Source organism: Chionomys nivalis, chromosome 3, assembly GCF_950005125.1.
Source record: "Chionomys nivalis chromosome 3, mChiNiv1.1, whole genome shotgun sequence".
Lineage (NCBI taxonomy): Eukaryota > Metazoa > Chordata > Mammalia > Rodentia > Cricetidae > Chionomys > Chionomys nivalis.
The window spans coordinates 89,342,748-89,370,591 of record NC_080088.1 but is presented as its reverse complement, the minus strand read 5'-3'; the positions used below and the strand labels follow the sequence as shown (position 1 = coordinate 89,370,591).

Here is a 27,844-nt window from a genome sequence, read left to right as displayed (position 1 = left end):
CTGGGCTAGGGAGGTGCATCAGTTGGTAATGGTCCTGTCAGGAAAGCATGGGGGTCTAACAAATCCCTAGCACTCACATAAGATGCTGGGAATAGCTAGGCAGTGATGACACACGCCTTTAATCCAAGCACTCGGGAGGCAGAGGCAGGTGCATCTCTGAGCTCGAGGCCAGCTTGGTCTACAGAGTGAGTTTGAGGCTAGCCAGGGCTACACAGTGAAAACCTGTCTCAAAAGAAAGTGGGAGAGGGGGAGGGAGAGAATAACTCAGCAGTCAAGAGCACTGGCTGCTCTTCCAGGGGTCCTGAGTTCAATTTCCAGCACCCACATGATGGCTCATAACCATCCATAGTGGGATCTGATGTCCTCTTCTGGCATAAAGTCATACATGGAGACAGAGCATTCATATACATGAATAAATAAATAAATCTTTAAAAAAATAAAAGCTGGGTATAGCAGCATGTGCCTGTAACCTCAGCACAGGGGAGCAGAGGAGGATCCTTAAAACTTATTAAAGACTCTGTGAGTTCGAGACCAGCCTGGTCTACAAGAGCTAGTTCCAGGACAGGCTCCAAAACCACAGAGAAACCCTGTCTCGAAAAACCAAAAAAAAAAAAAAAAAAAAAAAAACTTATTAAAGACACCCTATCCCACCAAATTGGTGAGCTTCAGGTTCAGCGAGAGACCCTGTCTCAAAGAATAAAGATGAAAAACAACAGAGGAAATACACCTGGTGTCAGCCTTGGGTCTCCACTCGCACACGTGCACATACCACATACGTGCCCAAAATTTATAGTATTTAATGATGAAATGTAAAGTAATCATAACACAATAGGAGTTGTTTCTAAAACATGTAAAACCTCACTCTTTAATAAAGGGAAGCATTTCACTCCCTAATAGTAATATTTTTGCTAACCAGGTGCTGCCAGTTGTCTGTACTGGGAACAGTGTCCTGGGTCCTGGGTTCTGGGTTGGATTTTCTGAGAAGTATTTCAGGGGTGAGTTAAAGGGCATAAAGGCAAATGTTGTCTGTGTGAGCTAACCAGTTGTTCATCATTGGCTTCTTTGGTCCCAGCTACAAGTCAGGAAACATATATGAAGGCCAGTGGGAAAACAATATGCGCCATGGGGAAGGCAGAATGAGGTGGCTGACCACAAATGAGGAGTACACTGGCCACTGGGAGAAGGGGATCCAGGTAGGCACCTGTCCATCGCCTGGGTCCCAGCCTGAGGTGGGCGGGGCTGACCGGAGTCATACCGTGTGGCAGCTGACATTTAAACACGGCTACTCTAAGAAACTCGTAATGGGGTAGCGTTAACTGCCGGCTGGCAGGATCTAGAGTCACCTGTGAGATGGGCCTCTGGGAGAGCCTGGGATACGCTATTTTGATACTTTCTTTCATTGATGTGGGAACACCCATCTTAATTGTGGTGTGGAAGGGATCGTTCCCTGGCCAAGGATCTGCACTCTATTAACTGGAGAAAGCTAGCTGCGCATGCATCCGTTGTGCTCTGCCTTGACTATGGATGCAGTGTGACCAGCTGTCTCAAGCTTCTGCCACTGTAGCCTCCCTGAAGTGACATCGTCTGTCCTTCCTCCTCCCCTAGGTTGGTTTTGTCGGGGTGTTTTATCTCAGCAACAGAGGAGAAGCTAGAACAAAACCCAAAGTTGTGATTTACTGCCCTCAGCCACACTTGGTAGTCGCTGTTCTACTATTTCGTCTTCTGTAATGGTCTCGCACAGCTTTGATCCAGCCTACGAGATAGATGCTATTCCCGTTTTACAATTTTATAAAGGGCTCAAACCATTTGCCATAGGTCTAAAGACAGCTAGTAATTGGCTGAGCTGAAGCTGAGCCCACACAGTTCTAGGTCCGTGTGCTCTACTCCTTCATATTATCAGCGTCTTTGCCATAATCTGAATGTAGGTAAAGGGGGAGCATTCTGAGGATTGTATGCTGACAAGGTGTTTCCTTTTCAGAACGGCTTTGGAACATACACATGGTTTCTAAAGAGAATCCCCAACTCTCAGTATCCTTTGAGAAACGAATACATAGGAGCATTTGTAAATGGATTCCGTCACGGACATGGGAAGTTTTACTATGCCAGTGGAGCAATGTATGAGGGAGAATGGGTTTCGAACAAAAAGCATGGCAGGGTGAGTATAGCTGGTGAAATATGGTAAGGGGTGTATCTGGTAAGCTGCATTTCATTTTGTAAAGATAACTATTTTAGTTAGGTGATGACATGCATTTAGAGCTATTTATAACATTATCTACTTCCTGGGTATCAGAAATGAATTAATCAGTTTTTGTTATATGTGTATACAAATAAATGAGGGTACTGGTTGCAAGTTACAGTCTAGCTTAAATTTTCATATATAATGTCAAGGTGGGCTTTGGGGCTGGCTTGCATTATTAACTCAGTGACGTCAGCATTTCTTTCCTATCTACCCACGTGACAACTTTACCCTTGTGTTGCCCCTCTCCCATGATTCCAGGCTTCACATTGCACACCCCACTAAGAAAAGGAAAAACAACTCATTTCCCAGAGCTCTCTACAAACTCTCATTTCCCAGAGCTGAACTGGGTCGTCTGTCCTCCTCAGTCAGTGCTTACCATCCTGGGGTTGACAGATAGCAGGGAAGTTGGTACCTACTGAGATGGGCCCTCTGCTGGCCATTCAGAAAGTTTAATAAGTTCATTCTATGGCCTGGAGGTGATTAAACTTGGGGAGAGATGGAAAAAGAGGAAGAGGAGGAGAGAAGGAGGAGCCCTGATGTGAAACCCAATGGAGGATGATTCTTTGTGGTCTAAGTACATATCTTCAAAACATCCAAACCCTTGAAAACTCCCCTGATGAACACTGAATAATACCTCTCCTGTACCATCTGACACTGTGTTCCATAGGGCAGGATAACTTTCAAGAACGGACGAGTGTATGAAGGTCTGTTTTCCAATGACCACATTGCACAGTACCTTGAAACTGAAATCGATTACACACGCACCCTAGACCGTCGGTCAGATGTCTCCCAAAGGAGCCGGCCGCCTCGGGGATCTTCTGCCAGTGCTGATAGGGAGCCTGGTAGGTGAAAGTAAACTAATATCTTTTATTTATGTATTTGTTTGTTTGCTTTTTGAGACAGAGTTTCTCTGTGTAACAGTCCTGGCTGTCCTGGAAGTCACTTTTGTAGTTCAGGCTGGCCTTGAACTCACAGAGATCCACCTGCCTCTACCTCAGTGCTGAGATTGAAGGCGTGCACCACCACACCTGGCCCTGCAAATTAATATCTTTTATATAGTTTTCATTGATAAAAATATACCTGCTGCTTCAGAAAATGGAAGTTTCCTTCAACATTGTGCTTGTTTGTTTAGGCAGGCTGGCCTTGAACTCACTGACTAGCCAAGAATGACCTTGAACTCCTGACCCTCCATCCTCCACCTCCCAAGTGCTAGGATGGCAGGAGTGCACCACTGTGCCCAGTTTATGTGGTGCTGGAGATGGCACCAGGGCTTTGTGTGTGAGCCAAGCCCTCTGCCCACTGAGCTGCATTACTGTGGGAACTGCTAGTAGTGCTCGGCCACTGTTGTTCCCACGCCCTCCTTTTGAACTTTCAATTTAAAAATGTCTCTATTTGTTGTTTGTGTGCATGCATGTGGTCGTCAGAGGACAACTTGGGGAGGCCCATTTGTCCTTTCACCCCGTAGGTTCCAGGGATCAAACACAGGTCTTTCACTTTGGCAGCAAACACCTTTCCTTACTGAGCCATCACAGTGACCCTTAGTTTTTAATTTTGAAAAGGAGTATAAGTTGTCCAGGCTGTCCTTAAAGTCTCTCTGTAGCACAGGCTGGTCTTGAACATAGAATCCTCCTGCCTCAGCTTCCTCAGTGGCTGGTGCATAGCCTGTGCCACAATGCCTGGTTGTTGAGCACTCTTCGATCACATTTTGATAAACAACCATTCTGATGTGACATCGAAAGGATTTCTTTGAAAGATTTATTTATATTTATGTACATGTCCATGTCTGTGGGTGCTCTCAGAGACCAGAAGAAAGTGCTGGACCCCTAGAGCTGGAGCTACAGACAGTTCTGAGTTGCCCCGAAGAGCAGCCAGCTCCTTGAGCTGCCTTCTTTCCAGCCCACATTATCATTGCTTTTCACAGTCATCCCCCATATTTGCTTCATTCATTAGAGACCCTGCGAAAGTTGGACGGCAGCGAAAGCCATTCTGTGTTAGGATCCAGTATTGAACTAGACTTAAATTTGTTGCTGGACATGTACCCTGAGGAAACCCAAGAAGAAGAAAAGAAGCAGGTAAAATCCCCTTTACCATTATACATTTACATTTTAGGCACTGTTTTTGTCTACTGTGTTCCTGGGGGATGCTCTATCTAAACCATCTCAATCTGCACGGGAACCCTGTAGTGAGCAGGTTTTGTGAGAGGGAAGCACTCAATGGCATTGCCTAGGGCCTCAGAGCCAACTGAAGCCCAAGGCTGTGATCGCCTCCCATTCGTGGAAGGTGGGGTCAGAGGGGTTGCTGGGGTCAGAAAATCCTGATATCCCTAGAAATCAAGAAACCAACCCATTGTGGGACTGGAGAGATGGCTCTGTTAAGAGTATTTGTTGCTTTTGGAAGGAACCTGGCTTTGGTTCCTAGCACTAACATGGTGGCTCATAACCATCTGTAACTCAGTTCCAGGGGATCCTGTGCCTTTGCATTAGTCACACACATGGTACACATAGGTACATGCAGGCAAAACACTTAATACATGGAAAATAGAATAAATAAATCTAAAAATAATAAAAGAGGCAGGAGAAAGAAGCCTACTATGTTGGATATGAGAGATAGCCCAGTGGTTAAGAGCTGCTCTTCCAGAAGCCCCAGGTTCAATTCCCAGCACCCACACAGTTGCTAACAAGCATCTGTAACTCCAGTTACGGGGGCTCCAATACCTTCTAGCTCCACTGGTGCTGTGTGCTTATGGTGCACTGACATATGTTCAGGAAAACATCTATACACGTAAACATTTAAAGATCAAAAAAAGAAAAGAGACCCACTGTGCATGATGGCAAATATCTGTAATCCCAGCCAGTGTGGGTGCTAGGAACTGAGCTCAGGCCCCCTTACCCTCTGAGCCATCTCTCCAGCTTTAGTGTTGTTCTAATGAGGCACAGTTGGGTCCCACGTGCGGCTTTCATTTCAGGTGGAATACGCAGTCCTGAGGAACATTTCGGAGTTAAGGAGAATCTACTGCTTCTACAGTGGCCTCGGGTGTGACCACTCTCTGGATAACACCTTTCTCATGACAAAGCTTCACTTCTGGAGATTTCTGAAAGACTGTAGGTTTCACCACCACAATATCACCCTTGCAGATATGGACAGGGTGCTAAGTGGTGAGTATCCCAGGTTCTCGTCCTCCCTCAGTTACTGCTACCTGGAAACAAGCCAAGAAGTGGCGAGAGAGAATGTGGGGAGATGGCTCAGTGTGAGGAACAAACGCGTCTGCCCAGTGAAAAGGTATTTGCCAGGCATGAAAGGGCCACTGCACATACAAACTCACAGCACCTGCGACCGCATGACAAGACCTGCATAAGGTCAAGCCAGCCCAGATTCCAACACAGATGGGGAGGGGGTCATGAAATCCCACCCCTAGCTGAAGAGCCATTAGCAATTGATGCTGCTGGGGGAGGGAGAGTCAGTTTGCTTCAGGGATGTGGTCCTTGACCAGCTAACCATAGTCAAGTAGATGGTATTATTCCCACTCACATAGAGGCAGCATTAAGGGGACTCGGTGGGTTTTAAAAAGAAGCACATGAAGTTGGTGATGGGGATGATAGGAGAGGAATTGGAGGGCAGGAAAGGGGGTAGGTGTTTGATCAAGCACATTATATACATGTATGAAATTATCTTTTGGGGGAGTGGGTTCAAAACAGGGTTTCTCTGTGTAACAGCCCTGTCTGGCCTGGAACTCCCCGAGATCCACCTGCCTCTTGTAAATGTCTCATAATGTAACTGGAGCTCTTCTGTGCAGTAGCAATCTCACCAACATTTTTCTTTCAGTCTATAATGGCATACCAATCGAAGAAATCCATTCTCCGTTCAGAACTATACTCTTAAGAACATTCCTGAATTACCTCCTGCAGTTGGCTCACCACATCCATCACAAAGAGTTCCAGTAAGTGCCACGTCTGTGTCTCTGCATACCCCTGCATGGGCACCCACTGGACCCTCTTTTTAACAGTAGCCATGGCCATTTTCACAAAGCTTTTCTACAGAGTTCAACCACAATGCTTGGGTCCTGGATGGAAAGTTGGGAACCCCCATCTGAGTTGTTTTAGTTCTGAAAATGTAGTGCAAATAGTAAAAACCACAGGCAGATATTTGGTTTCAACCTAAAGATCAGAAAAACAAAACAGTAGCCACTGGCTCTTACCTCTACCTCAGACAAAAGTAGGCAAGATCCTGTCTCCAGGAATCCTGAGGACTCCACACTCAGTTCCTGTCTCTTCCCCTTTATACTTCTCTCTCTGCCCAGCCATATCACTCCTGTCACCACCTCCCTAGTGCTGAGATTATAAAGGCATGTGACTCCCAAACACTGGGATTAAAGGTGTGAGCCACTGTCCCCCCATGGCAGCTCACAACTGTCTGTAACTCCAGTTCCAGGGAATCAAAAATCCTCACACAGGCGTACCTTTAGGCAAAACACCAATCACTGCTCATATAAATAAATTATTATTTTTTTTTATTTTTTTAAGACAAGGTTTCTCTGTAGCTTTGGAGCCTGTCCTTGAACTAGCTCTTGTAGACCAGGCTGGCCTCAAACTCAGAGATCCACCCATCTCTGTCTCCCGAATGCTGGGATTAAAGGCGTGCAACACCACTGCCCAGCAAAATAAATTATTTTTTAAAAAAAGAAATTAAGATCATCCTTAATGAGTTCAAGGCCAGCCTGAGCTACATAAGACCTTATCTCTCTTTCTTGGTCTTTCTATGTGTTTGTATGTATAAATTTAATATATGTGTATATATATTAACATAGCCTTATAACTACATAACTAGATTTTCAGAAGCGTTGGCATTAAGTACGTTGAATTCCTATGTATCCTGTACCCGTGTTTCCCTAGCACCAACCTCTTACCATAGTTGATGCATCCAGAGCAAGGACCTAGTACTGCACAGTGTCATTGAACTCCTCTCAAACATGATGAAAGGTGTGGACTGAAACCTGAGACCACGCATGCTAGGCAGAATTCTACAACTGGGCTGCATCCCCAGCCAAAAGTTGCTCTTTTCCATGGTCCCTTTTCTGTCCCAGGAGTTCACGCTACATTTTGCCTCCAAAGTATCTCTGTATATCAGTCTATGACAGTTACACAGTCTCTGTCTTTCACAACCTCCCAATCTTTAAAAAAAAAAAAAATGTTCATTGGTTATTTTGTGAAGTGTCTCACAGTTTGGGTTTGCACTCTGATGTTTTCCACAATTACACTGAGGTGAGGTGAGAGATTTGGGGCAGAATACTAGGTTTAAACTTTTTATATCTTTTGTTCATGTTTATGGCATGTGTGTAATGTGTGTGTGTGTGTGTGTGTGTGTGTATGTGCAGGCATGAGTGTGCCAAGATGTGCATGTGACAGTCAGGGGACCATCTCAGGTATCAGTCCATACTTTCCACCTTGTTTGACACAGATCCCTTTGTCATTGCCAGTGTGTACACACGCTAGCTGGCCTGCAAGCTTCCGGGGATCCTCCTGTTACTGTCCCCCATCTGTAGAGCTCTGGAATTTCAGACGCATGCTCTTACATCAGCTCTGTACATTCCAGGTCCTTGGGCTTGCACAGCAAGTGCTTTTCCAACCGAGCCATCTCCTCACAAAACGGTATTGGCAGCACCTAACTTCACTACGGCTTATGACTAGTGCTCACAGAGTGAAGTGTTGCCAGTAGACTTCTCTGCTATAAACTTACTCTATTTCCCTTTCTTAATTCTATTTGTTAGAAGCCAGTTTTGTCACATCTAGCCCACTCTTCAGAAGAGGGAAGGTAAGCTCCATCTCCTGGAATAATTAATTATGGTATCTTTTTCATCATAGAAACAGAAGCCCATCACTCTTTTTGTGTTTTACAAAACTGATGACTGAGAACATTCATCCACATGCCTGCCAGGTAAAAGGTAAATACAAAAATAATAGGATTATATTTATCCTAATCCAGCTAGCCAGCTTGCCCGGGAATCCCATCTGCCTCTAGGGTTATAGGCAGGCTTCTATGTCATATGCTTTTTGGGTACTAGGGTCCTCATGTTTGCACAACAGAGTTTTTTCCGCTGAGCCATCTCCCCAGCCCTGTAATCACTTCTGAATGTTGTATTTTTAGGTCATTTATTCAGTGAGCAACAGCGGACGCTCTACTCAATGAATTATATCGATAAGTGCTGGGAGATTTACACGACCTACTGCAGACAAAACGAAGCCCCGCCCTATGAGCTAACAATGAAGATGAGGTATTTCCTCTGGATGCTGAAAGTAAGCTTAATAACTCTTAGGATTGACATTGCCTTTATGTTGATAGGTATTTTGATTTTAATTAAAATAAATCAATGCTGCGTAATTAAGGAGGTGAAGATCTGGGGTGACTGTTCAGGGCCACCAAATGCTTACAAGTCTCCTTTCACCGAAGGAGACAGATAGGAAAGGTAAGGGCACGGGGATGTGTGCCTGGCATGCTTCCAGAACAGGGGAGAGGAAGCCCTGAGCACATGTGGCCGTGCAGAGGAAGAGACAAAAAGCATCGTATCTACTATTGATTCAGGGTGTGTGTGTGTGTGTGTGTGTTAGCAAGCACATTTACCACTCAGGCATCTTGTCAGCCCTAAATGTCACTAAAGAGACAACACTAGGGCTGTAGATATAGCTCAGTTGTTGCCCACTGGTTGCTTCTGCAGAGGGGCCTGAGTTCAGTTCTCAGCACCCACACAGCAGCTCACAATCATCTGTAGCTCCAGTTCCATGGGATCTGATGCCTTCTCTTGACCTCCTCTCTGGGCATCAGGTGTGACTATGGTGCAATACATTCATGCAGACAAAACACTCATATACAGAAAATAAAATAAATATAAAAATTTTAGCTGGTCAGAACTGGAATGTACCTTGTCGTATTTGCCTATGGCAAAACAGTTCCCAGCACTGCAAAACAAAAATTGTTGCTCATCAAACAGTAGTTTTAAAATGTATTACTTTGGAAGCCAAGTATGGTGCTAAATTCCTATAATCTCAGCACTTGGGAGGCCGAGGCAGGAAGATCAGGAGTTCAAGATCAGTCTATACTACCTAGTAAGATCCTGTGTCAAAACAACAAAAAACAGTCATTAGTTTGAAAAACAATTGACATGTTTTGTATACATGTTCTCAAAATGACTGCTGCTAGCTTCGTTCCAAAATATTTTAAATTTGTACTTGTGGGAATACAAATAATGAGTTGGGAATAAATAAATATTAGTGAGTATTTAGGAACTTAACATAAATACATATATATTCATATATATATATATGAAAAGTGCCAAAATCCTATTGTCTAAATTTAGGGAAATGTGTTTAAAATATATGTTTTGGGGTAAAATATTATACTGCTGTTTGTTCCCTTCTTTCCTGTGTTTATTTATTTCTGAAGAAGCAGTCATTCGTCCCTGCAGAGGTGGGCACGCTGGCTTGATGACTGCGTCCTCACAGTCAGCTTCAGCATCTTCTTTTCCCCACAAGTCCACGAAAGTGGCAGCTAGAAACAGAGAGTTGATTAGGTTCAGATGTTTTGTGTTCTGCAAAGCCACAGGAGTTACTAGTCTTTTCCATTATGTTTCCTGTTAGTGCTGGGGGATTCATCAGTGGCTCATGCGGCACCAGCCTGATCCTTTGTTTTCCATAAACCTTTACTGGTGGCTTTAGCAGCCCCCGTGGTCATACCTCACTGGCTAAATAATGTCCACTGTTTCACTAGAGACAGTACAATGATAACTTTCTGTATCATTTCTTTTACATTGGTTAAGAATTTTTTAGATTTAGGTACATATGTGTGTACCTGTGTGTGAGTATATGACATTGCATGCATGTGCCCTTGAAGGCCAAAAGACTGGAGCTGGAGTCACAAGTGATTAAGCCATGTAATATGGGTGCTGGCCAGCAAGCCCCAGGGATCTACCCTCCTCCACGTCCCTCGCACTGGGATTATATGCCATTGTGTGCTGGCTTTCTACATGGATGGTAGGGATGGAACTCAGGTCCTCATGCTTGCACAGCAAGCATGTTACTGACAGAGCCATCTCCCCAGCCTCCCAATGATTCTTATCTAAAGAAGAGTCTTTCTGTGTACCCCAGGCTGGCCTCAAATCCTCCTACCTCAACCTCCAAAAGAATCAGTTTTTAAGCTACTGACTTCTGATACATTTTTCTCAAGGTGTTATGTTGCTGTCATGGACATTAAAATCTATACCCACGTGCACTTATAGGCATCTGTGTTTGGTGCCATCTTTTCACAGGACTTTAGGATGATAAATAAGGACTTAACCGCGACCAAATTTATGACTGTGATAGCAGAGGACAACCCTTTTGTGTATGATGGAACTGACAGCAACTTTGAACTTGAGGTTTGTAAACCATTGCTACAAATGGTGCAGATCCAGTTTAAGCTGCATGTTTCTTACGCTTTATGTATATAAAAAAGTAGGATATGTGTATATACAGTTACCTTTTCAAAAACCAGAGACTAATATTAGAAAGGGCCTGGGGAGATGGCTGCATTGGTGACATGCTTGCCGTGCAAGTGTGAGGACCTGAGTTCAGATCATGTCTCCAGCGCCCACATAAAAAGGCAAGGTGTGGTGGTGCATGCTTGTGATACTAGTGCTGGGGCGGGGGAGACAGGAGGATCCCTAGCGCTTGCTGGTCAGCCAGCCTAACTGAATCAGCGAGCCAGTGAAAGACCCCATTTCAAAGAGAAACATGGGGAGCAGTAAAGAAAGACACCCAGTGTCATCCTCTGGCCTTCCCATTCATCTATGTGTTGTTGTACACATGTGTAGCACATATGCAGAAGGAATAACAAATAAGAAGTCACCAATCAATCCCTGGTGCACTCTGGAGTGTCAGAGTCAATGAGACCTCCCTATGCTTCCTATCGTTGCAGCTGGTTTTCCTGGAATTCTTTGAAGCTCTCTTATGCTTCTCACTCTGCTGCATTTTTGACCGGATGACTAGATCCTATTTAAAAGTTCCATATGATGATGCTACTGGAAACCGATACGGCAGCATTCACACAATACTCAACCAGGTGACAGACAATATGGTAGAGTTTATAAAGTGGGGGATAACTTCAACCTGGAGCAGCTAGACTCTCACCAAAACTGTCTCAAGCTTCTAATATATATACTTCCAAGAGATAACTGAGGACTGGGGAACATGTACATTGTCTTTCACTATTGGAAGGAGTGCGTGGTTTTGTTGTCTGTTAAGTTAGCAGAAATATATTTCCTGGTGTTAGCCACAGCAGTGGAAATAGCACAGTGAAGGTCAGTATGAAAAGCAGCTAGACAGCTGAGAAAATCTGAGATAAGATACTAGGAGATGCTTTGCTTAGTGTGCAGAGGGGAAATCCTACCTGACAGCAAAGATGCCAAGAAACAGGTCCTAGGTATGAGTATAACACTGAGCAACCCCCTGAGCATGAGGACATCCATGGTACTGTGAGCCCCCAGCAGAGACAGGACCATGATTTATAAGGAAATTGAGATATAACATATATTTCTTTTTTTTCTTTTATTTCTTTCTTTTTTTTTTTTTCAGTTTTTCAAGACAGGGTTTCTATGTAGCTTTGAAGCCTGTCCTGGAACTCATTCTATAGAGCAGGTTAGCCTTGAACTCACAGAGATCCACCTGCCTCTGCCTCCTGAGTGGTGGGATTTAAGGTATGCGCCACCACAGCCCAGCAATATAACATATTTTTAGTGGAGGTTTCATGTTAGTGGACTTGAAGGGTTTCTGACATTTGAGACATTCACTTAGAGCCACAAGAGACAGTCTAGTGGTTCCCTGCGCCCAACAGCTAGGAGAGTCTTTTGTTTATTTATTTTGAGACGGTTTCATTATGTATCCTGGCTGACTTGACCTCACAGAACACCCCCTGCTCTGCCTCCCCAGTGGTGGGATTAAAGATATTCACCACCACACCCAGCTTGGAAGAGAGAATCTCAAGCACTGAAGATATAGTAGAGGAAATAGACTCATCGGTCAAAGAAAACTTTAAATCTAACAAAAGCTTAACACAAAATCTCCAGGAAATATGGAACACTATGAAAATACAAAACCTAAGAATAATAGGGATAGAAGAAGGAGAAGTCCAACTCAAAAGCACAGAAAATATATTTAACAAAATCATAGAAGAAAACTTTCTCAAACTAAAGAAAGAAATGCATATGAAGATACAAGAAGCTTACAGAACACCAAATAGACTGGATCAAAAAAGTCCCCTTGCCACATAATAATCAAAACACAGAATAAAGAAAGAATATTAAGAGCTGCAAAGGAAAAAGGCCAAGTAACATATAAAGGCAGACCTATCAGAATTACACCTGACTTCTCAATGGAAACAGTCAAAGCCAGAAGGTCATGGTCAGGCGTTATGCAGACATTAAGAGACCAGGGCTGCCAGCCCAGGTGACTATACCCAGCAAAACTTTTAATCACCATAGACAGACAAAACAAAATATTCTGTGACAGAACCAGATTTAGCCAATACCTAGCCACTAACCTAGCCCTACACAAAGTACTAGAAGAAAAACTCCAACCCAAGGAAGTTGACTACATCCACAAAAACACAAACAACAGATGATCTGATCTCACAGCAGCAAATCCCAAAGAAAAGAAAAACACACACAATAACATCACCAACAATGAAAATTAAAATAACAGGAAGTAACAATAACTTGTCATTAATATCCCCTAACATAAATTGACTCAACTCACCTATTAAAAGACACAGGCTAACAGATTGGATATGAAAACAGAATCCATCCTTCTGCTGCATACCAGAAACATACCTTAACCTCAAAGACAGGTATCACCTCAGAGTAAAGGGTTGGAGAAAAAAATTCCAATCAAATGAACCTAAGAAACAAGCTGATGTAGCTATCCTAATATTTAACAAAATAGACTTCAAACTAAAATAAATCAAAAGAGACAAAGAAGGTCATTTCATATTAGTCAGAGGAAAAATCCACCAAGAGGAAATCTCGATACTGATCATCTATGCCCCAAATACAAAGGCACCCTCATATGTAAAAGAAACACTTCTAAAGCTTAAATCACACATTAAACCCCACACACTAATAGTGGGAGACTTCAACACTCCCCTCTCACCACTGGACAGGTCAGGCAGACAGAAAAATTAACAGAGGAATAAGGGAAATAACATATGTTATGACTCAGACTTAACAGACATTTATAGAACATTCCATCCAAACATAAAAGAATATACTCTTTTTTTTTTTTTTGAGACAGGGTTTCTCTGTAGCTTTGGAGCCTGTCCTGGAACTCCCTTTGTAGACCAGGCTGGCCTCGAACTCACAGAGATCCGCCTGCCTCTGCCTCCCAAGTGCTGGGATTAAAGGCGTGCGCCACCACCACCACCCGGCAAGAATATACCTTCTTCTCAGCACCTCATGGAACCTTCTCAAAAATTGACCACATACTAGGTAACAAAACAAACCTCAACAGATACAAAACAATTGGAATAACCCGTGTGTCCTATCAGATCACCATGGCTTAAAATTAAAATTCAACAGCAACACTGATTCCAGAAAGCCCAGAAACACATGGAAATTAAACAGTGCTCACCTGAATCATCAATGGATCAAGGAAGAAATAAAGGAAGAAATCAAAGACTTCCTAAAACCAATAAAAATGACCACAAAACATACCTAAGTTTATGGAACACAATGAAAGCAGTATTAAGCGGAAAATTCATAGTACTAAATGCCTACATAAAGACGATGGAAAAAAATCCCACACTAGTGAGTTAACAGAACACCTGAAAACTCTAGAACAAAAAGAAGCAAACTCACCCAGAAGGACTAGACGGCAGGAAATACAAATTGAGAGCTGAAATCAACAAAACAGAAACAAAGAAACAATACAAGGAATGAATGAGACAAAGAGTTGATTCTTCGAGAAAATCAACAAAATAGACAAACCTGTGACCAACGTAACCAAAAGGCAGAGAGAGACTATTAACAAAATCAGGAATGAAAAGGGGACATAACAACAGACATGAAGGAAATCCAGAGAATCATCAGGTCATACTTCCAAAACCTGTACTCCGCAAAATTGGAAAACTTAAAGGAAATGGACAACTTTCTGGATAAATATCACTTCTGAAAATTAAATCAAGACCAGATAAGCAAATTAAATAAACGTATAACTGCTAAAGAAATAGAAACAGTCATCAAAAATCTCCCCCCAAAAAACAAAGCCCAGGATGAGATGGTTTCAGTGAAGAATTCTATAAGATTTTCAAAAAGAACTAATACCAATATTCCCCAAATTGTTCCACACAATAGAAACAGAAGGAAAATTGCCCAACTCTTTTTTTTTTTTTTTTTTTTTTTTTTTTTTGGTTTTTTGAGACAGGGTTTCTCTGTGGCTTTGGAGCCTGTCCTGGAACTAGCTCTGTAGACCAGGCTGGTCTCGAACTCACAGAGATCCGCCTGCCTCTGCCTCCCGAGTGCTGGGATTAAAGGCGTGCGCCACCACCGCCCGGCTTTGCCCAACTCTTTTTACGAGGCTACAATTACCCTGATACCCAAACCACATAACAACATTACTAAGAAAGAGAATTACAGTCCAATATCTGTAACATTGATGAAAAAATACTCAATAAAATACTGGCAAACTGAATCCAAGAACACATCAAAAAAATCATTTACCATAACCAAGTAGGCTTCATCCCAGAGATGGAAGGATGGTTCAACATCCAAAAACCTGTCAATGTAATCCACCACATAAACAAACTGAAACACACACACACACACACATGATCAAATATTAGATGCTAAAAAAGCTTTCAACAAAGTACAACATTTCTTCATGATAAAGGTCTTGGAGATAGCAGGGATACAAGAAACATGCCTAAACATAATAAAGACAATATACAGCAAGCCAACAGTCAACATCAAACTAAACAGAGAGAAATTCAAAGTGACCCCACTAAAATCAGGAACAAGACAAGGTTGCCCACTCTCTCCATACCTATTCAATATAATTCTTGAGGTCCTAGCTAGAGCAATAAGACACCAAAGGGAGATCAAGGGGATACAAATTGGAAAAGAAGAACTCTCACTGTTTGCTGATGATATGATAGTTTACATAAGCCATCCCAAAAATTCTACCAAGGAACTTCTACAACTCATAAACACTTTCAGCAATGTAGCAGGATACAAAATTAATTCAGAAAAAAATCAGTAGCCCTCCTTTACACAGATGATAAATGGGCTGAAAAAGAAATCAGAGAAACATAACCCTTCACAATAGCCACAAATAACATAAAATATCTTGGAGTAACTAACCAAACAAGAGGAAGACCTGTATGACAAGAACTTTAAATCTTTGAAGAAAGAAATTGAAGAAGACACCAGAAAATGGAAAGATCTCCTATGCTCTTGGGTAGGTAGAATTAACATAGTAAAAATGGCAATCTTGTCAAAGGCAATCTACAGATTCAATGCAATACCCATCAAAATCCCAGCAAACTTCTTCACAGACCTCGAAAGAACAGTACTTAACTTCATATGGAAAAGCCATGTCGTAAAGAACTGTGGATTCCTCTGTTTCCAAACATCTCTTCAGAGGATAATTGACAGTCCAAAGCAACAGTTACATAATCATGAGAAAGATGAGCACAGCCTGAGGGTTGGAAAAGAGGAACTGGGAATAGAATATTAAAGTTCTAGCACAGGCCCGCTGAGATGGCTCAGCAGTTAAAGGCACTTGCCACCAAGCCTAATGACCTGAGGTCTTTGATCCTTAGAACCCATACGTATCACCCTAATAACAGCGACCTGTAATTAAAACCAGAAGGGTATGGGGCTGGAGAGATGGCTCCATGGGCAAGAGCACTAGCTGCTCTTCCAGAAGACCCGAGTTCAATTCCCAGCAACCATGTTGCAACTCATACCTGTCTGTAACCCCAGTTCCAGGGCTTCTGACACCCTCACACAGACATACCTACAGGCAAAACACCAATGAAGGTAAAGTAAAAATAAGGGAGATAAAGCAGGTTTTTTTTTTTTTTTTTTTTTTTGGTTTTTTGAGACAGGGTTTCTCTGTGGTTTTGGAGCCTGTCCTGGAACTAGCTCTTGTAGACCAGGCTGGTCTCGAACTCACAGAGATCCGCCTGCCTCTGCCTCCCGAGTGCTAGGATTAAAGGTGTGCACCACCACCACTCGGCTCTGTGCCACTACCGGCCGGTTCAAAGCAGTTTTTTTTAAAAAAAAATAATAAAATAAAAAAAGGCCAGGGGTTAAAGAGATGACCCAGAGGTTAAGAATATTTGCTGCTCTTGCAGGGAACCTAGGTTCTCAGACCCATGACAGGCAGCTCACAGCCACCTGTAACTCCAGTTCCAGGGGATCCCACTCCTTCTTCTGGTTTCATAGACACAGCACATACAAACACAGACACGTACACACATGCTTGAAAATAAATCTTCTAAAAAATGCTTCATCTAAAAAGATGGGGGGCTGGAGAGATGGCTTAGCAGTTGGGTGCACTGGCTGTTCTTCCAGAGGACCCAGGTTCAATTCCCAGCACCCACATGACAGCTAACAACTGTAACTCCAGTTTCTGGGGATCTGGATACCTTCATGACAATCCACATAAAATAAAGTTAAATAAATTATAAAAAAAAATGATGGCAAGAAAAGAAAATGAAAATCAAGACCAGAACAAACAGCAGAATGTAGTTAATCACCACAAATGCCTATGAGCTACATCCCAGACAGAGGCACGCACCAGCCTTGTCAAATGCTGCAGCGAGCCAGCCATAAATATTAAGATGTGGATAGGTGAAAGGGGAAGCAGGGGGCTTGGTGTCCCATGCTGACAGCACTTTATATTATCAGACATGGTGGAGCATGACTATTCTCAACATTCAGGAGAATCAGAACTTCAGGGTTCTCCTCTGCTATATATTGAGTCCAAGATCAGTCTGGGCTACATGAGATCCTGCCTCAAAAGGAAGGGCGTGCATAACGTATGATCACATTTATATAAAAGTAGAGAGTGCCAAGTGTCATGCGATGGATTGAGGAGTGAGGTCCGGGAAGTTGGATGTGGTGAGTGTTCACTATCTTGTCTGAGGTGATGTTTCACAGATGTGGATACATGCTCAGAGTGAGCTTATCGTGCATCAGTGACACCTCACTAAAGGATCACACGTGTATGTGTACACTCGTGTGCACGCGTCCAGGGAGACCATAAGCTCACACGCTTCTCCTCCCTCAGAGCAACCACAGGAGCCCAAGTGCAATCACGAGCCATGATTCCGAAGTCCATTTCAGCAGCACCAAGTCGTCTTCTGACAAGACAGGAGTTTTGCCTGACAGTAAAATCAGGAAGTCAGAGGTGAGTATTTACAGTTTACCATGTCCTGACCACATGGCCATTATGTGACGAGCACCCTTCTGTGTTTTGAGGACAACCCTGGACAGGAATTCCATCTCCCGCTGACCTCACAGGCTGCTTTTGAGTAGAGGAAGTAAATAGCAGCAACCCTCATTTTCAGGGCCCTGCCAGCTGCCCAACACTTCCAACACTTCAGCTCACTTAGAAGCCTCAGATGAACCTCCGGACTTGTTACTTCTAGGAATGAAAAAGGTTACATCATTGCCTGTGGTCGCAGCCCCAGCAAGCTGTGGAGCTGGGGCTTGTGCCTCGGCGGTTTGATTCTAGAATCTGTATCTGTCATTATGAACCAGATGGCTCCCACTCAGGAGTATGTAAAGGTCTGGCTAGGTCAGGGTGAGATGGATGGGAAGCCATCGGAGGAGCACAGCCTTTAGCAGACTCTTCGGCTTCCCCGTTGACACACCAGTTGGGAAGCTCTCAGAAGCATCATGGTAAAGGATGGGAGGAGGGCTCGGGACCAAGGAGGGAAAGGGAAGGTGAGGGTGAGCTGTGAGCTTTGGCTTGCACGCCTAGGAGAATAAAGTTACGCTTTAGTATAATGTTGAAGACCAGACTCTTCAGAACTGAGATTGAAGGGGGAAGTTACAGCTTGATTATGGCCATGCTTCAAGTGCCTGGTAAAACACGCAAGCGACCACAGCAGCAAGCGAGGGGCAGGGGTGAGTTCTAGATGGAGACAGAAGCATGTGTGCTCCCACACGTGTGTGACCGCTAACACTCTGGAGAGGGGGTGTTCAGCAGGGACAGTGCTGCAGCCAAGCCTGAGCTGCCCACAAGTCCCACATGGTGGGAGGAGGCAAGATTCCTACCAGGCGTCTTCTGGTCTCCACCCACGTGCACACAACTTTCCAGTAGGTGCTGGAACTGAGCTTGTTCCTTCAAAGATACAAATTGAGCTGTTGTTTGGTTGGTTGGTGTGGTTGTCTTAAACACTTCACTTTACCTAATTATTTGTTGATGCTTTTTATATTCATTTTGTGGTGCTGGCACTTGAACTCAGGCCTAGTCCATGCTAGCAAGCACTCTGCCACTGAGCTATATTATATAGGGGTGGGTGTAACATGAATTCTAATTGGCCTTAATAAATAAAACCAGAGTCAGATATTAGGTGGTGAAAGCTGAAGGATCAGAAAAGGGTGCGGCCAGCCACTAGAAAGACCTTTTACCTCTACCAGTGCTCATACCGAAGGGGCAATCCTGTCCTCAGACTGCACTGAGCTCTTGTCGCGTCCCGCCTATACTCCTCCCTCCACCCAACCATGTCACTCCTGTCTCCCTGGTGCTGGGGTTAAAGGTGTGTGTCACCATCACCTGGCCTCTAGTGGTTTAACTCTGCACTCTGATCTTCATGCAAGCTTTATTTGTTAAAATACAAACAAAACATCACTACAGGTGAGTATGTGTGTTTGGTTTTCTCAAGAAGGTCTGTCTCAGGGTGGCCTCAAGTTCCCTATGTGAGAAAGGATGGCTGTGAACTCATGGTCTTTCTGCCTCTACCTCCCAAATGCTTAGAGTCCAGGCATGTACCACCACACCTGCCCAAACTGAAATTTTTAAATTTATTTTTATGTGTATGAGTATTTCATCTGCATGTGTGTTTGTATGTGCTTGGTGCCTACACAAGCCAGAAGAGGGAACTGGAGTCCTAGGTCTGGAGTTATAGATGTTTTTTTTTTTTTTTTTTTTTTTTTTTTTTTTTGATTTTTCGAGACAGGGTTTCTCTGTGGTTTTGGAGCCTGTCCTGGAACTAGCTCTTGTAGACCAGGCTGGTCTCGAACTCACAGAGATCCGCCTGCCTCTGCCTCCCGAGTGCTGGGATTAAAGGCGTGCGCCACCAACGCCCAGCTGGAGTTATAGATGTTATGAGTACCAAGTGTGTGCTCAGTCCTTTGAAAGAATCACAAGTGCTGTTCTATCTCTCCAACCCCCACCCCAAAATGCACTATTTTAAAATTATGTACGTGTGTGCACCTGTGAGTGTGGGTGTCCAGGATGTCCTGTAGCTAATATGATGCTCAGAACTAAATTCAGGTCCTCCACAAGAGCCGCAAGTGCTCCTGACCTTTGGGCCAGCTCTCTGACTCCAAACCACAATATTTTATTCAGTGAAAAAACAGTCAAATTAGCTCCTTGTCCCTCACCATGTGATGCCCAGGCCATCTTAAGACTCTGTCAAAAAGCAGACTATTGCCAGGTTGAACCTTGACCTTGGTATAGAGCCCATGCCCAAATAAGATAGTTTATAATTTCAGAAACAAAAGATGAAGCAGGTGTGGTGATATGCACCTTTAACTCCAGTACCTGGAAGGCAGAGAGGAATGGTCTGCACAGAGATTTCAAGGCCAGCCGGGGCTACACACTGAGATTTTGCCTCAAAAAATAAAAGTTAAGTTAGCTCAACACAGAAACAAGAATAGCCTCACCCTAGCGTGGGCTGTCGTATTGAGTTGGAGAAAGCAAACAAATGCGACTAAAACTCTACAGCTGGGCGAGTTGGTACCTACCTGTAAGCCCAGCTCTCTGCGAGCTGTGGCAGGAGGATTGCAAGTCTAGGGCTAGTCTGGAACGCCTCTAAACACAGCAGAAGCAAAAGAGGAAGAGCCTCTCAACAATCCCCTGAATATGTACAACATAGAAGACTGGTTTTAGTGTATAATGCTGCAGAATAACTTTTTCCTGGTTTTTCTTTTCTTTTCTTTTCTTTTTTAAAGCCCAAGCTCAAGAAGTCCCTAAGTGAGGACAAAGACAAAGACTCCAAAATGAACCTCAAGAATCAAGGAAGAGGGCTGGTGTTTTTGTCCCCTCACGGTGAGTGCTGCAACCGAGCACATTGTGCTCACTACCCATCACTCCTGGTTGCACCATTATGGCATCTTCTGGTTCTGGGGGACAGGGAACAATACTCAGGATTGAACCTTGAGCTTCACGTGAACTGGACACATACTCTAACACAAGCTACAGTGCCAGCTCTATGGTTCTGGTTCAGCTCCCTCCCGGTCTCCTCAGGCCTGAGAAGCTCCCTCTTAGCCCAGGCTGCACTGCTGGCTACACCACAGCCGTCAGCTTGTCTCCCTAGACACAGTCTCATCCCATTCCCTCTCTGAGACAGAGTTCAACTGTGCAACCCAGACTGGCCTCAGACTCACAGAGAGCCACCTGCTTCTGCCTCCTGAGTGCTCTGATTAAGGGTGTGCGCCCCCACAGCCTCCTGCACCCTCTTTAAAATGTACTTATTGAGAATCGGTTTTGTGTACCCCAGGCTGGTCTCTAACTTTATAGCTAGCTAAGGATGACTTTGAATTTCTGACCCTTCTGCCTCCATCTCTCAATTCCTAGGCTAAGAGGCATATGCCACTACACCTGTTTTATGTGACGCTGAGGATCAAACTCAGGGCTTCGTGCATGCTGGACAAGCACTCTTGGGGGCAGCCTCCTCCTCCCTAGCTCTGCTGTGTGGACACAGCTCTGAGGATTTTCTTCCACTGTGTCCTTGAGCCACTCAGCTGCCTCTAGCCTAGGTCCCATCACACCGCAGGCCCAGCGATCCCTCCCTTCCTGACTGTACTGTGTAGCAGACTGCACACTGCATGGAACTCTCTTACGGCTCTGTCCTCTTGGTATATGGCTTTGCATACGTGGAGGTCAGGCTGTCACTTCCTTCATCAATGACTCATTCCCAGCCGTGTGCACACACGCATCTCCCCTGCTACAAGTCACACGTGTGCTCTCTTTTGTCCAGTAAGTGTTTCCCCCAGACTCAGGTGCTGCCTCTGTGTTTGCTGATGCAAGGCTGCCGCGTCTCCTTCCGTGCTCTCCCTTAGGTCATGGCTGCTCAACCGCTGCTGGCCCACATGGTGACTGTTCTGTGCCTCCATCAAGCCTGTGTTCGGGTCAGAGCAGCCTCCAGAAATCTGCCCTCTGGGCATCACCCCTTCTTTGTTTCCTTTGTCTTTGGGATGAACCAGAAAGGCTAGCAAACGTTTCTCCTATGGTGGTCACCATCCTCTCTGAGGACTATACCTAGCGAGAACCTTTCCCAGACCAAGACAAACAATTCCAGAACAGAAAGTTCTAAAGGGAAACCTAATTAATGCCTTTTTAAAAATTTTGTCTTGTGTCTATCTTGTGCATGTAGGCCTGAGTGTTTCACAGTGTGTGTGGAGGTCAGGATGACTTATCTCTCTCCTTCCGTGTAGGTTCCAGGGATTAAACAGAAGTTGTCTGGCTAGGTGGAAAGCATCTTTGCCCTCGTCATATCTACTTTGGTTTTTCATCTTTGAAACAGTGTTTCTGCTCTGTACTGCTATAGTACTTGTTGGCAACTGGTCTTCAGCTCTAGCTGTGTCTTGGTTTGCCCTGCACCTCTGCCCACTGTGTGACAGCTCCTGTATGGCTCCTGGTTTGCTGTCAAAGCAGTCTCTTGGCTCACATAATCCCACTTCATCTGATGACCTCATTTGCATGTTTGTGACTAATGTTTGCGAGCTGGCTTCTCCGTTGAGTGGGAATATAAGAAGCAATAATTCTTCATTTTCAGACTTGTTTTGACTTTAGTAATTGGAGTCTTGGGTTGCACATAATTCCATTCTCTGCATTATCTTTTAGTTTTTGCAACTCTTGGGATGGGATCAAGCTGTCACGTGAGCTAGCAAATGCCTGTTATTGCACTGAGCCATAAGCCCAGCACCAACTCTTTAAATTTTAAAATTTGCCAACTGACAAGTTAGGATTGTTTCAAAGCTACAAAAGTGACCAGGTATGGCGGGGCACACCTGTGGTCTCGGCACTCGGTAGGTGTGGGCAGGAGAACCAGGACTTCACAGTCCTTGGCAGCACCACGCTGAGTTTGCAACCAGCCTGGCCTACACAACCATCTCAACCCCACACTAAAACGACCAGAAAAATTATGATGATCGGAAAGAATCAGATATTATTTTAGAAAGAAAGGGAAGAAAGATGTCTGGTCCTGGGAAGCGTTTGGATTTGAAGTTCTCTAGAAGCCAGAGTTCACTTGGAAACAAAGCTATTCTTATCTTAGTGGCACTCAGGCTCTGAATAAGCAGGAAACAGATGGTATCGTGAACTTGTCCCAGGTATCTAAATGCCAGTCTGGCTGAGAATGGAGGTGCCACCAGAGAGCCTCTCGCAGTTCTGCCCGTCCAGCCCGCTCACTTCCTGAGGGCTGAGGAGTACTGTTTGGGGATCTGATTTCTCCTCACATGTCTTACATGTCTGAGGAAATCATAAGATAATGCTAACTTGATAGGTCTTCATTTCAATAGATGATATAAAAAATGGCATTTATGTTGGCAAAAGAATGCATTGTTATTCTTGAGTAACACAATAATTTCATAAATATGAAACTTACTAAGTTGTAACCTGAAGTATGCATTTGCATTTGGTGCAAACTCAGGTCTGGAAAGTTTTTGGAAAGTCTCAAAAGTGAATGTAAAAAATGATGCCTGCCACATGTTGATGAAGACATTCTTACCAAAGAGCAGGGGAGCAGCAGAAAGAGCTCCTGGGTTAAAAGCACACATCTCAGGATTGGAGAGATGGCTCAATGGTGAAGAACACTTGTTGCAATTACAGAGGATCCGAGTTCAATTCCCAGCATCCACATGGTGGTTCACAGTCACCTGTAACTCCAGCCCCAGGGACGCAAAGCCCTCTTCAGACCTCTGTGGACACCACGCACTCATGTGGTGCACATACGTTCAGATAAAACACTTACACATAAAACAAATAAATCTAATAGGAATTAAATCTTCTAAAAAAAAAGTTTTAAAGCATAAATTGCTCTGCCAGAGGACCAGAGTAGAGTTCCACAAACAGCTGCCTGTAACTCCAGCTCCAGGGACTGTTACACCCTATCCTGTACGCTACAGGCCCCTCACATGTGCACACACCCCTCCCCCGTGTAGATTGTGTGTGTGTGTGTGTGTTTGGCATGGTGATACATACCTTTAATACCACAGCACTTAGGAGGCAGAGGCAGGCAGATCCCTGTGAGTTTAAGGCCAGCCTGGTCTACAGAGTGAGTTCCAGACCAGCCAGCGCTACACAGTAAAACCCGACCTCAAACAAAACAAAATAAACAACAACAACACATTTCTGCTGTTCAAGAAAAAGAAAGATGTGGGAGGTTGCAGAAAAGCAGGACTGACAGTCGCCCTGGGCTGCTGTGCACTTGACTTGCTCCTCCCAGCTATTGCGGATGCGTTCTGCAGTTTCCTCGGTGCCGAGGGCCTGCATCGCCGCACATTCTAATGTCTATATTAACTCACTCCATTGCAGAGAAATATGAAAAACCCAAAGATGAGCAGAAAGAGAAACTCAACATATGGGTGAACAACCTCTATGTCTTCTTTGTGAGCGTGCTTTTCAGCGCCTACAAACGTGAGGAGATGCTCAAGGGGAAGATAAAGGAGAACCGGCTGGAGCAAGCAGCACTGGCTCAGCAGAGGCAGATAGAGGATGAAGAGCTGGAAGCCAGGTAGGACATGGTCCCACCTGTCCTCCATGGGGCGTGCTCGGGTTTCTTTCAAGTCTCAGGAGCTACCCAAGGCAGTACCACAGGCTTACAGTGAGATACAGTATCCTAGGACCACGGGCTTACAGTGAGACACAGTATCCTAGGACCACAGACTTACAGTGAGACACAGTATCCTAGGACCACAGACTTACAGTGAGACACAGTATCCTAAGACCACAGACTTACAGTGAGACACAGTATCCTAGGACCACAGGCTTACAGTAAAACACAGTATCCTAGGACCACAGACTTACAGTGAGACACAGTATCCTAGGACCATGGGCTTACAGTAAAGCACACTATCCTTGGACCACAGACTTACAGTGAGACACAGTATCCTAAGACCACGGGCTTACAGTGAGACACAGTATCCTAGGACCATGGGCTTACAGTAAAACACAGTATCCTAGGACCACAGACTTACAGTGAGACACAGTATCCTAGGACCACAGGCTTACAGTAAAACACAGTATCCTAGGACCACAGACTTACAGTGAGACACAGTATCCTAGGACCACAGGCTTACAGTAAAACACAGTATCCTAGGACCACAGACTTACAGTGAGACACAGTATCCTAAGACCACGGGCTTACAGTGAGACACAGTATCCTAGGACCATGGGCTTACAGTAAAGCACAGTATCCTAGGACCACAGACTTACAGTGAGACACAGTATCCTAAGACCACGGGCTTACAGTGAGACACAGTATCCTAGGACCATGGGCTTACAGTAAAGCACACTATCCTTGGACCACAGGCTTATAGTATCCTTGGACCACAGGTTGACTGTGAAACTTACAATTCCCCAGTCTCCAAGGCACAAAAGGGAAAGACCTGGGGGCTGGAGATGTAGCTCAGTGGTAGATGCTTGCCTAATACGTGAGGTTTGAGTTTGGTCCCTAGCACTGGGAAAATATTTTTAAAAAAGACTTCTGCTCTTCCCAGAGCTTTGAAAACTTTTGTGTATTGTGCAGCTGAGTATGATGAAGCCTACAAGCTCAGCACTCAGGTGGGACAGGAGATATCATGACCTCATCAACATGCTGCTTTCTAGCTGCTCAGCTATCACAGCCAGAAGAACAGCTTCCAGGCTGCGGACAGGGCTGAGGGAAAGTCCACAGCACAGCCCAAACTGAGACTTTTTTATCTGAAGGGATTATGGGGAAAGATACTCACACACTTTCCTGATGGATTCCTTCTTTATTCTCTCAAGTTGTTCTCACGATGTTCCATCTTTCTCCGTTCTTTGCAGCTTAAAATACCCAACAAAAGCTTCCAGGCAGTATAGGAGTCACATTTTAAGGCAACATTTCATTTCTTAAGTAAATGATAATAATAATAATAATAATAATAAAAATAGAGTTCCCTGACAACTCACATGCAATAAGTCTAAGTAACTTGTCTCAGAACAAGGAACGAATACTTTTTCTCAGTCAGTTGCACAGAAAGAATCAGTCATTTTGTTATCTATCTAGAGAGGACGTCTATAAAGGGTTCAAAGGAGCTATAAAACTAAACCAGCAAGGCGTCTAATAAAAATAAGGAAATTGTGTATTGTGTCCTATACGCCTGAGGCTTCCCCTGAGCAATTTCAGGACCCAACATAAACGGCTGAGCACTGCGTCTTCAGGTTACATATCTGTATCATAGAACCGAGGTTAGGAATTTGTGCAGAGAATTAATCACTGTCCCAGGTTATTGGCCAGACCTAGCAAGAGAGGCTGGTACAGCAGTTAGGCTGCTTTGCACCTTTAGCCTTAGTTCAACAAATCCAACAGCTGGCTATTATGTCCCTGTGAGCTGGGAATAATTTATCTTCAAAACCATTAGCAAGGTACCTGGTCTAATCTAAAGCTACTTTGAAGATAGGGCACAGCTGTCCTGGCAGTGGGATTATGTAGCATTGCTTTGTATTCATTTTTATTAAATATTAAAACTATAGAAGGTAAGATTCTTGATATCAATTAGACAGTACAGCTTAAGAAGGAGTCACCTTCTAGACAATCCACAAATGCCCAGTAGATCGGGATGTATCCATGAGATAAACACACTACAACACAGGCAGAGGGGAACTCCCCATAGCCACTAAGGGAAATCTGCATAGCAAACGTGAAGTTACAGACCGAAGCAAAAGATATTCCAGAGTCTATAGTTTCATTGCCTTTCCTTAGCAAGGTTTCCAATCAGAGAGTTTTCCTCCCGGTGGGCTGACACCTTAAATATTAATTGTCATCTGCTGTTCCTATGACATGGCTTCCGACATTTAGCTGCAGAGAAAAGCAACCCCGGTCACATGATCATCATGAAAGTATTACCTGGAGCACTCTCAATACAATAGACCATTTTATTACAAGCACTGCTGAAACAGCAGGAAAACTGGCTTTAGAGCTAGCTAGATAGTTCAGGGGATAAAGGTGTGTACTGCTCTAACAGAAGACCTGAGTTCAATGCCTAGCACCCCTGTCAGGTGGCTCACAACCACCTGCAATTTGTGGACTCCAAAGGCGCCTGCACATGTGTGCACATAACCTCCTACGCCATGCACACGAGTAAACATAATTTTGCTTGTTTCTTGAGACAGAGTCTCACTGTATAGCTCTCTGGCTGGTTTGGGACTCACTATATAGACCAGGCTGGCCTTGAACTCAGAAGGATACACCTGCCACTGTTCCCAAGTGCTGGGATTAAAGGTGTGCACCAACACATCCAGCTATCACATAATTTTTTTAAAAAGTAAAAAAATAAATAACTAAAACTGGTTTCAGCCAGGCAGTGGTGGTGCACACCTTTAATTCCAGCACTTAGGAGGCAGAGGTGGGTGGATCTCTGTGAGTTCGAAGCCAGCCTGGTCTACAGAGCTAGTTCCAGGACAGCAAACTGTTGCACAGAGAAACCCTGTCTCACAAGTTTCACAGAAAAAAAATAGCTAAGTTCCCATTTTGATTTTTAGGCTGAACATCCTACGGGAAGAAGAGGCCAAAAGACAAGACTTCGATATTGACATCACTGTGTTAAAGGAGCCATTGGAAGCTCCATCTTCACTGCCACTCACACCCAGCCCTCCTAAAGAGGACTTAGTTTCCACCCAGACCAGCAAGACCAGCCCTGGCAAGAAGAAGAAGAAGTGAAGGTACTGGGAGTCATGGCTGAACTACAAGGACAGCAGACATATTGAGCTCTGTGATGAGTGTCCCATAAAATAAAGGGTTTGAGCTTAGCTTCTGATAGAGTTTCTAAGGTGCTCTACTTAGGTCCACATGTGAAGTTTCTTGTATGGCTACATTTGCAAAAACTAAACTAAATGACTATGCAGACATGCATATATTAGTAAATGTGTATTAAATATATTTTTGTAAATCAACGTTAGCTGAACCAAGAGGTCTATCCCAGCACTCGGGAGATACAGGCAGGAGACTGCTGCAAGATCAAGTCAGCCAGACGACATGGCGAGACCCTATCTCAAAAATCAAAAATAGGGGTTAGAGAGCTCACTCGGTGCTTCAAAGCACGTGCTGCTTTTGCAGAGGACCCAAGTTTGGTTCCCAGCACTCACAATGGGGCAGCTTACAATAGTC

At 44.2% G+C, this 27,844-nt stretch overlaps 1 protein-coding gene across 4 annotated transcripts in view; it reads left to right on the top strand.

Annotated features, from left to right (window-relative positions):
* Rsph10b (radial spoke head 10 homolog B) overlaps positions 1-27,844 on the top strand; it is a 52,347-nt gene that overhangs the window by 20,284 nt on the left and 4,219 nt on the right. For 3 of the 4 annotated variants that reach the window (XM_057763650.1, XM_057763651.1, XM_057763653.1), the window contains 14 exons: positions 1,073-1,193; positions 1,979-2,155; positions 2,907-3,081; positions 4,190-4,311; positions 5,205-5,394; positions 6,062-6,176; positions 8,098-8,177; positions 8,381-8,529; positions 10,536-10,643; positions 11,183-11,326; positions 17,551-17,670; positions 20,445-20,541; positions 24,031-24,229; positions 27,220-27,694. In XM_057763650.1, the coding sequence (XP_057619633.1) occupies positions 1,073-1,193; positions 1,979-2,155; positions 2,907-3,081; positions 4,190-4,311; positions 5,205-5,394; positions 6,062-6,176; positions 8,098-8,177; positions 8,381-8,529; positions 10,536-10,643; positions 11,183-11,326; positions 17,551-17,670; positions 20,445-20,541; positions 24,031-24,229; positions 27,220-27,397 (1,975 nt within the window). In that variant the 3' untranslated portion in view covers positions 27,398-27,694. Of the gene's footprint in view, positions 1-1,072; positions 1,194-1,978; positions 2,156-2,906; positions 3,082-4,189; positions 4,312-5,204; positions 5,395-6,061; positions 6,177-8,097; positions 8,178-8,380; positions 8,530-10,535; positions 10,644-11,182; positions 11,327-17,550; positions 17,671-20,444; positions 20,542-24,030; positions 24,230-27,219; positions 27,695-27,844 lie in introns of those variants that run through there. The other variant, XM_057763652.1, reaches the window with a different exon arrangement.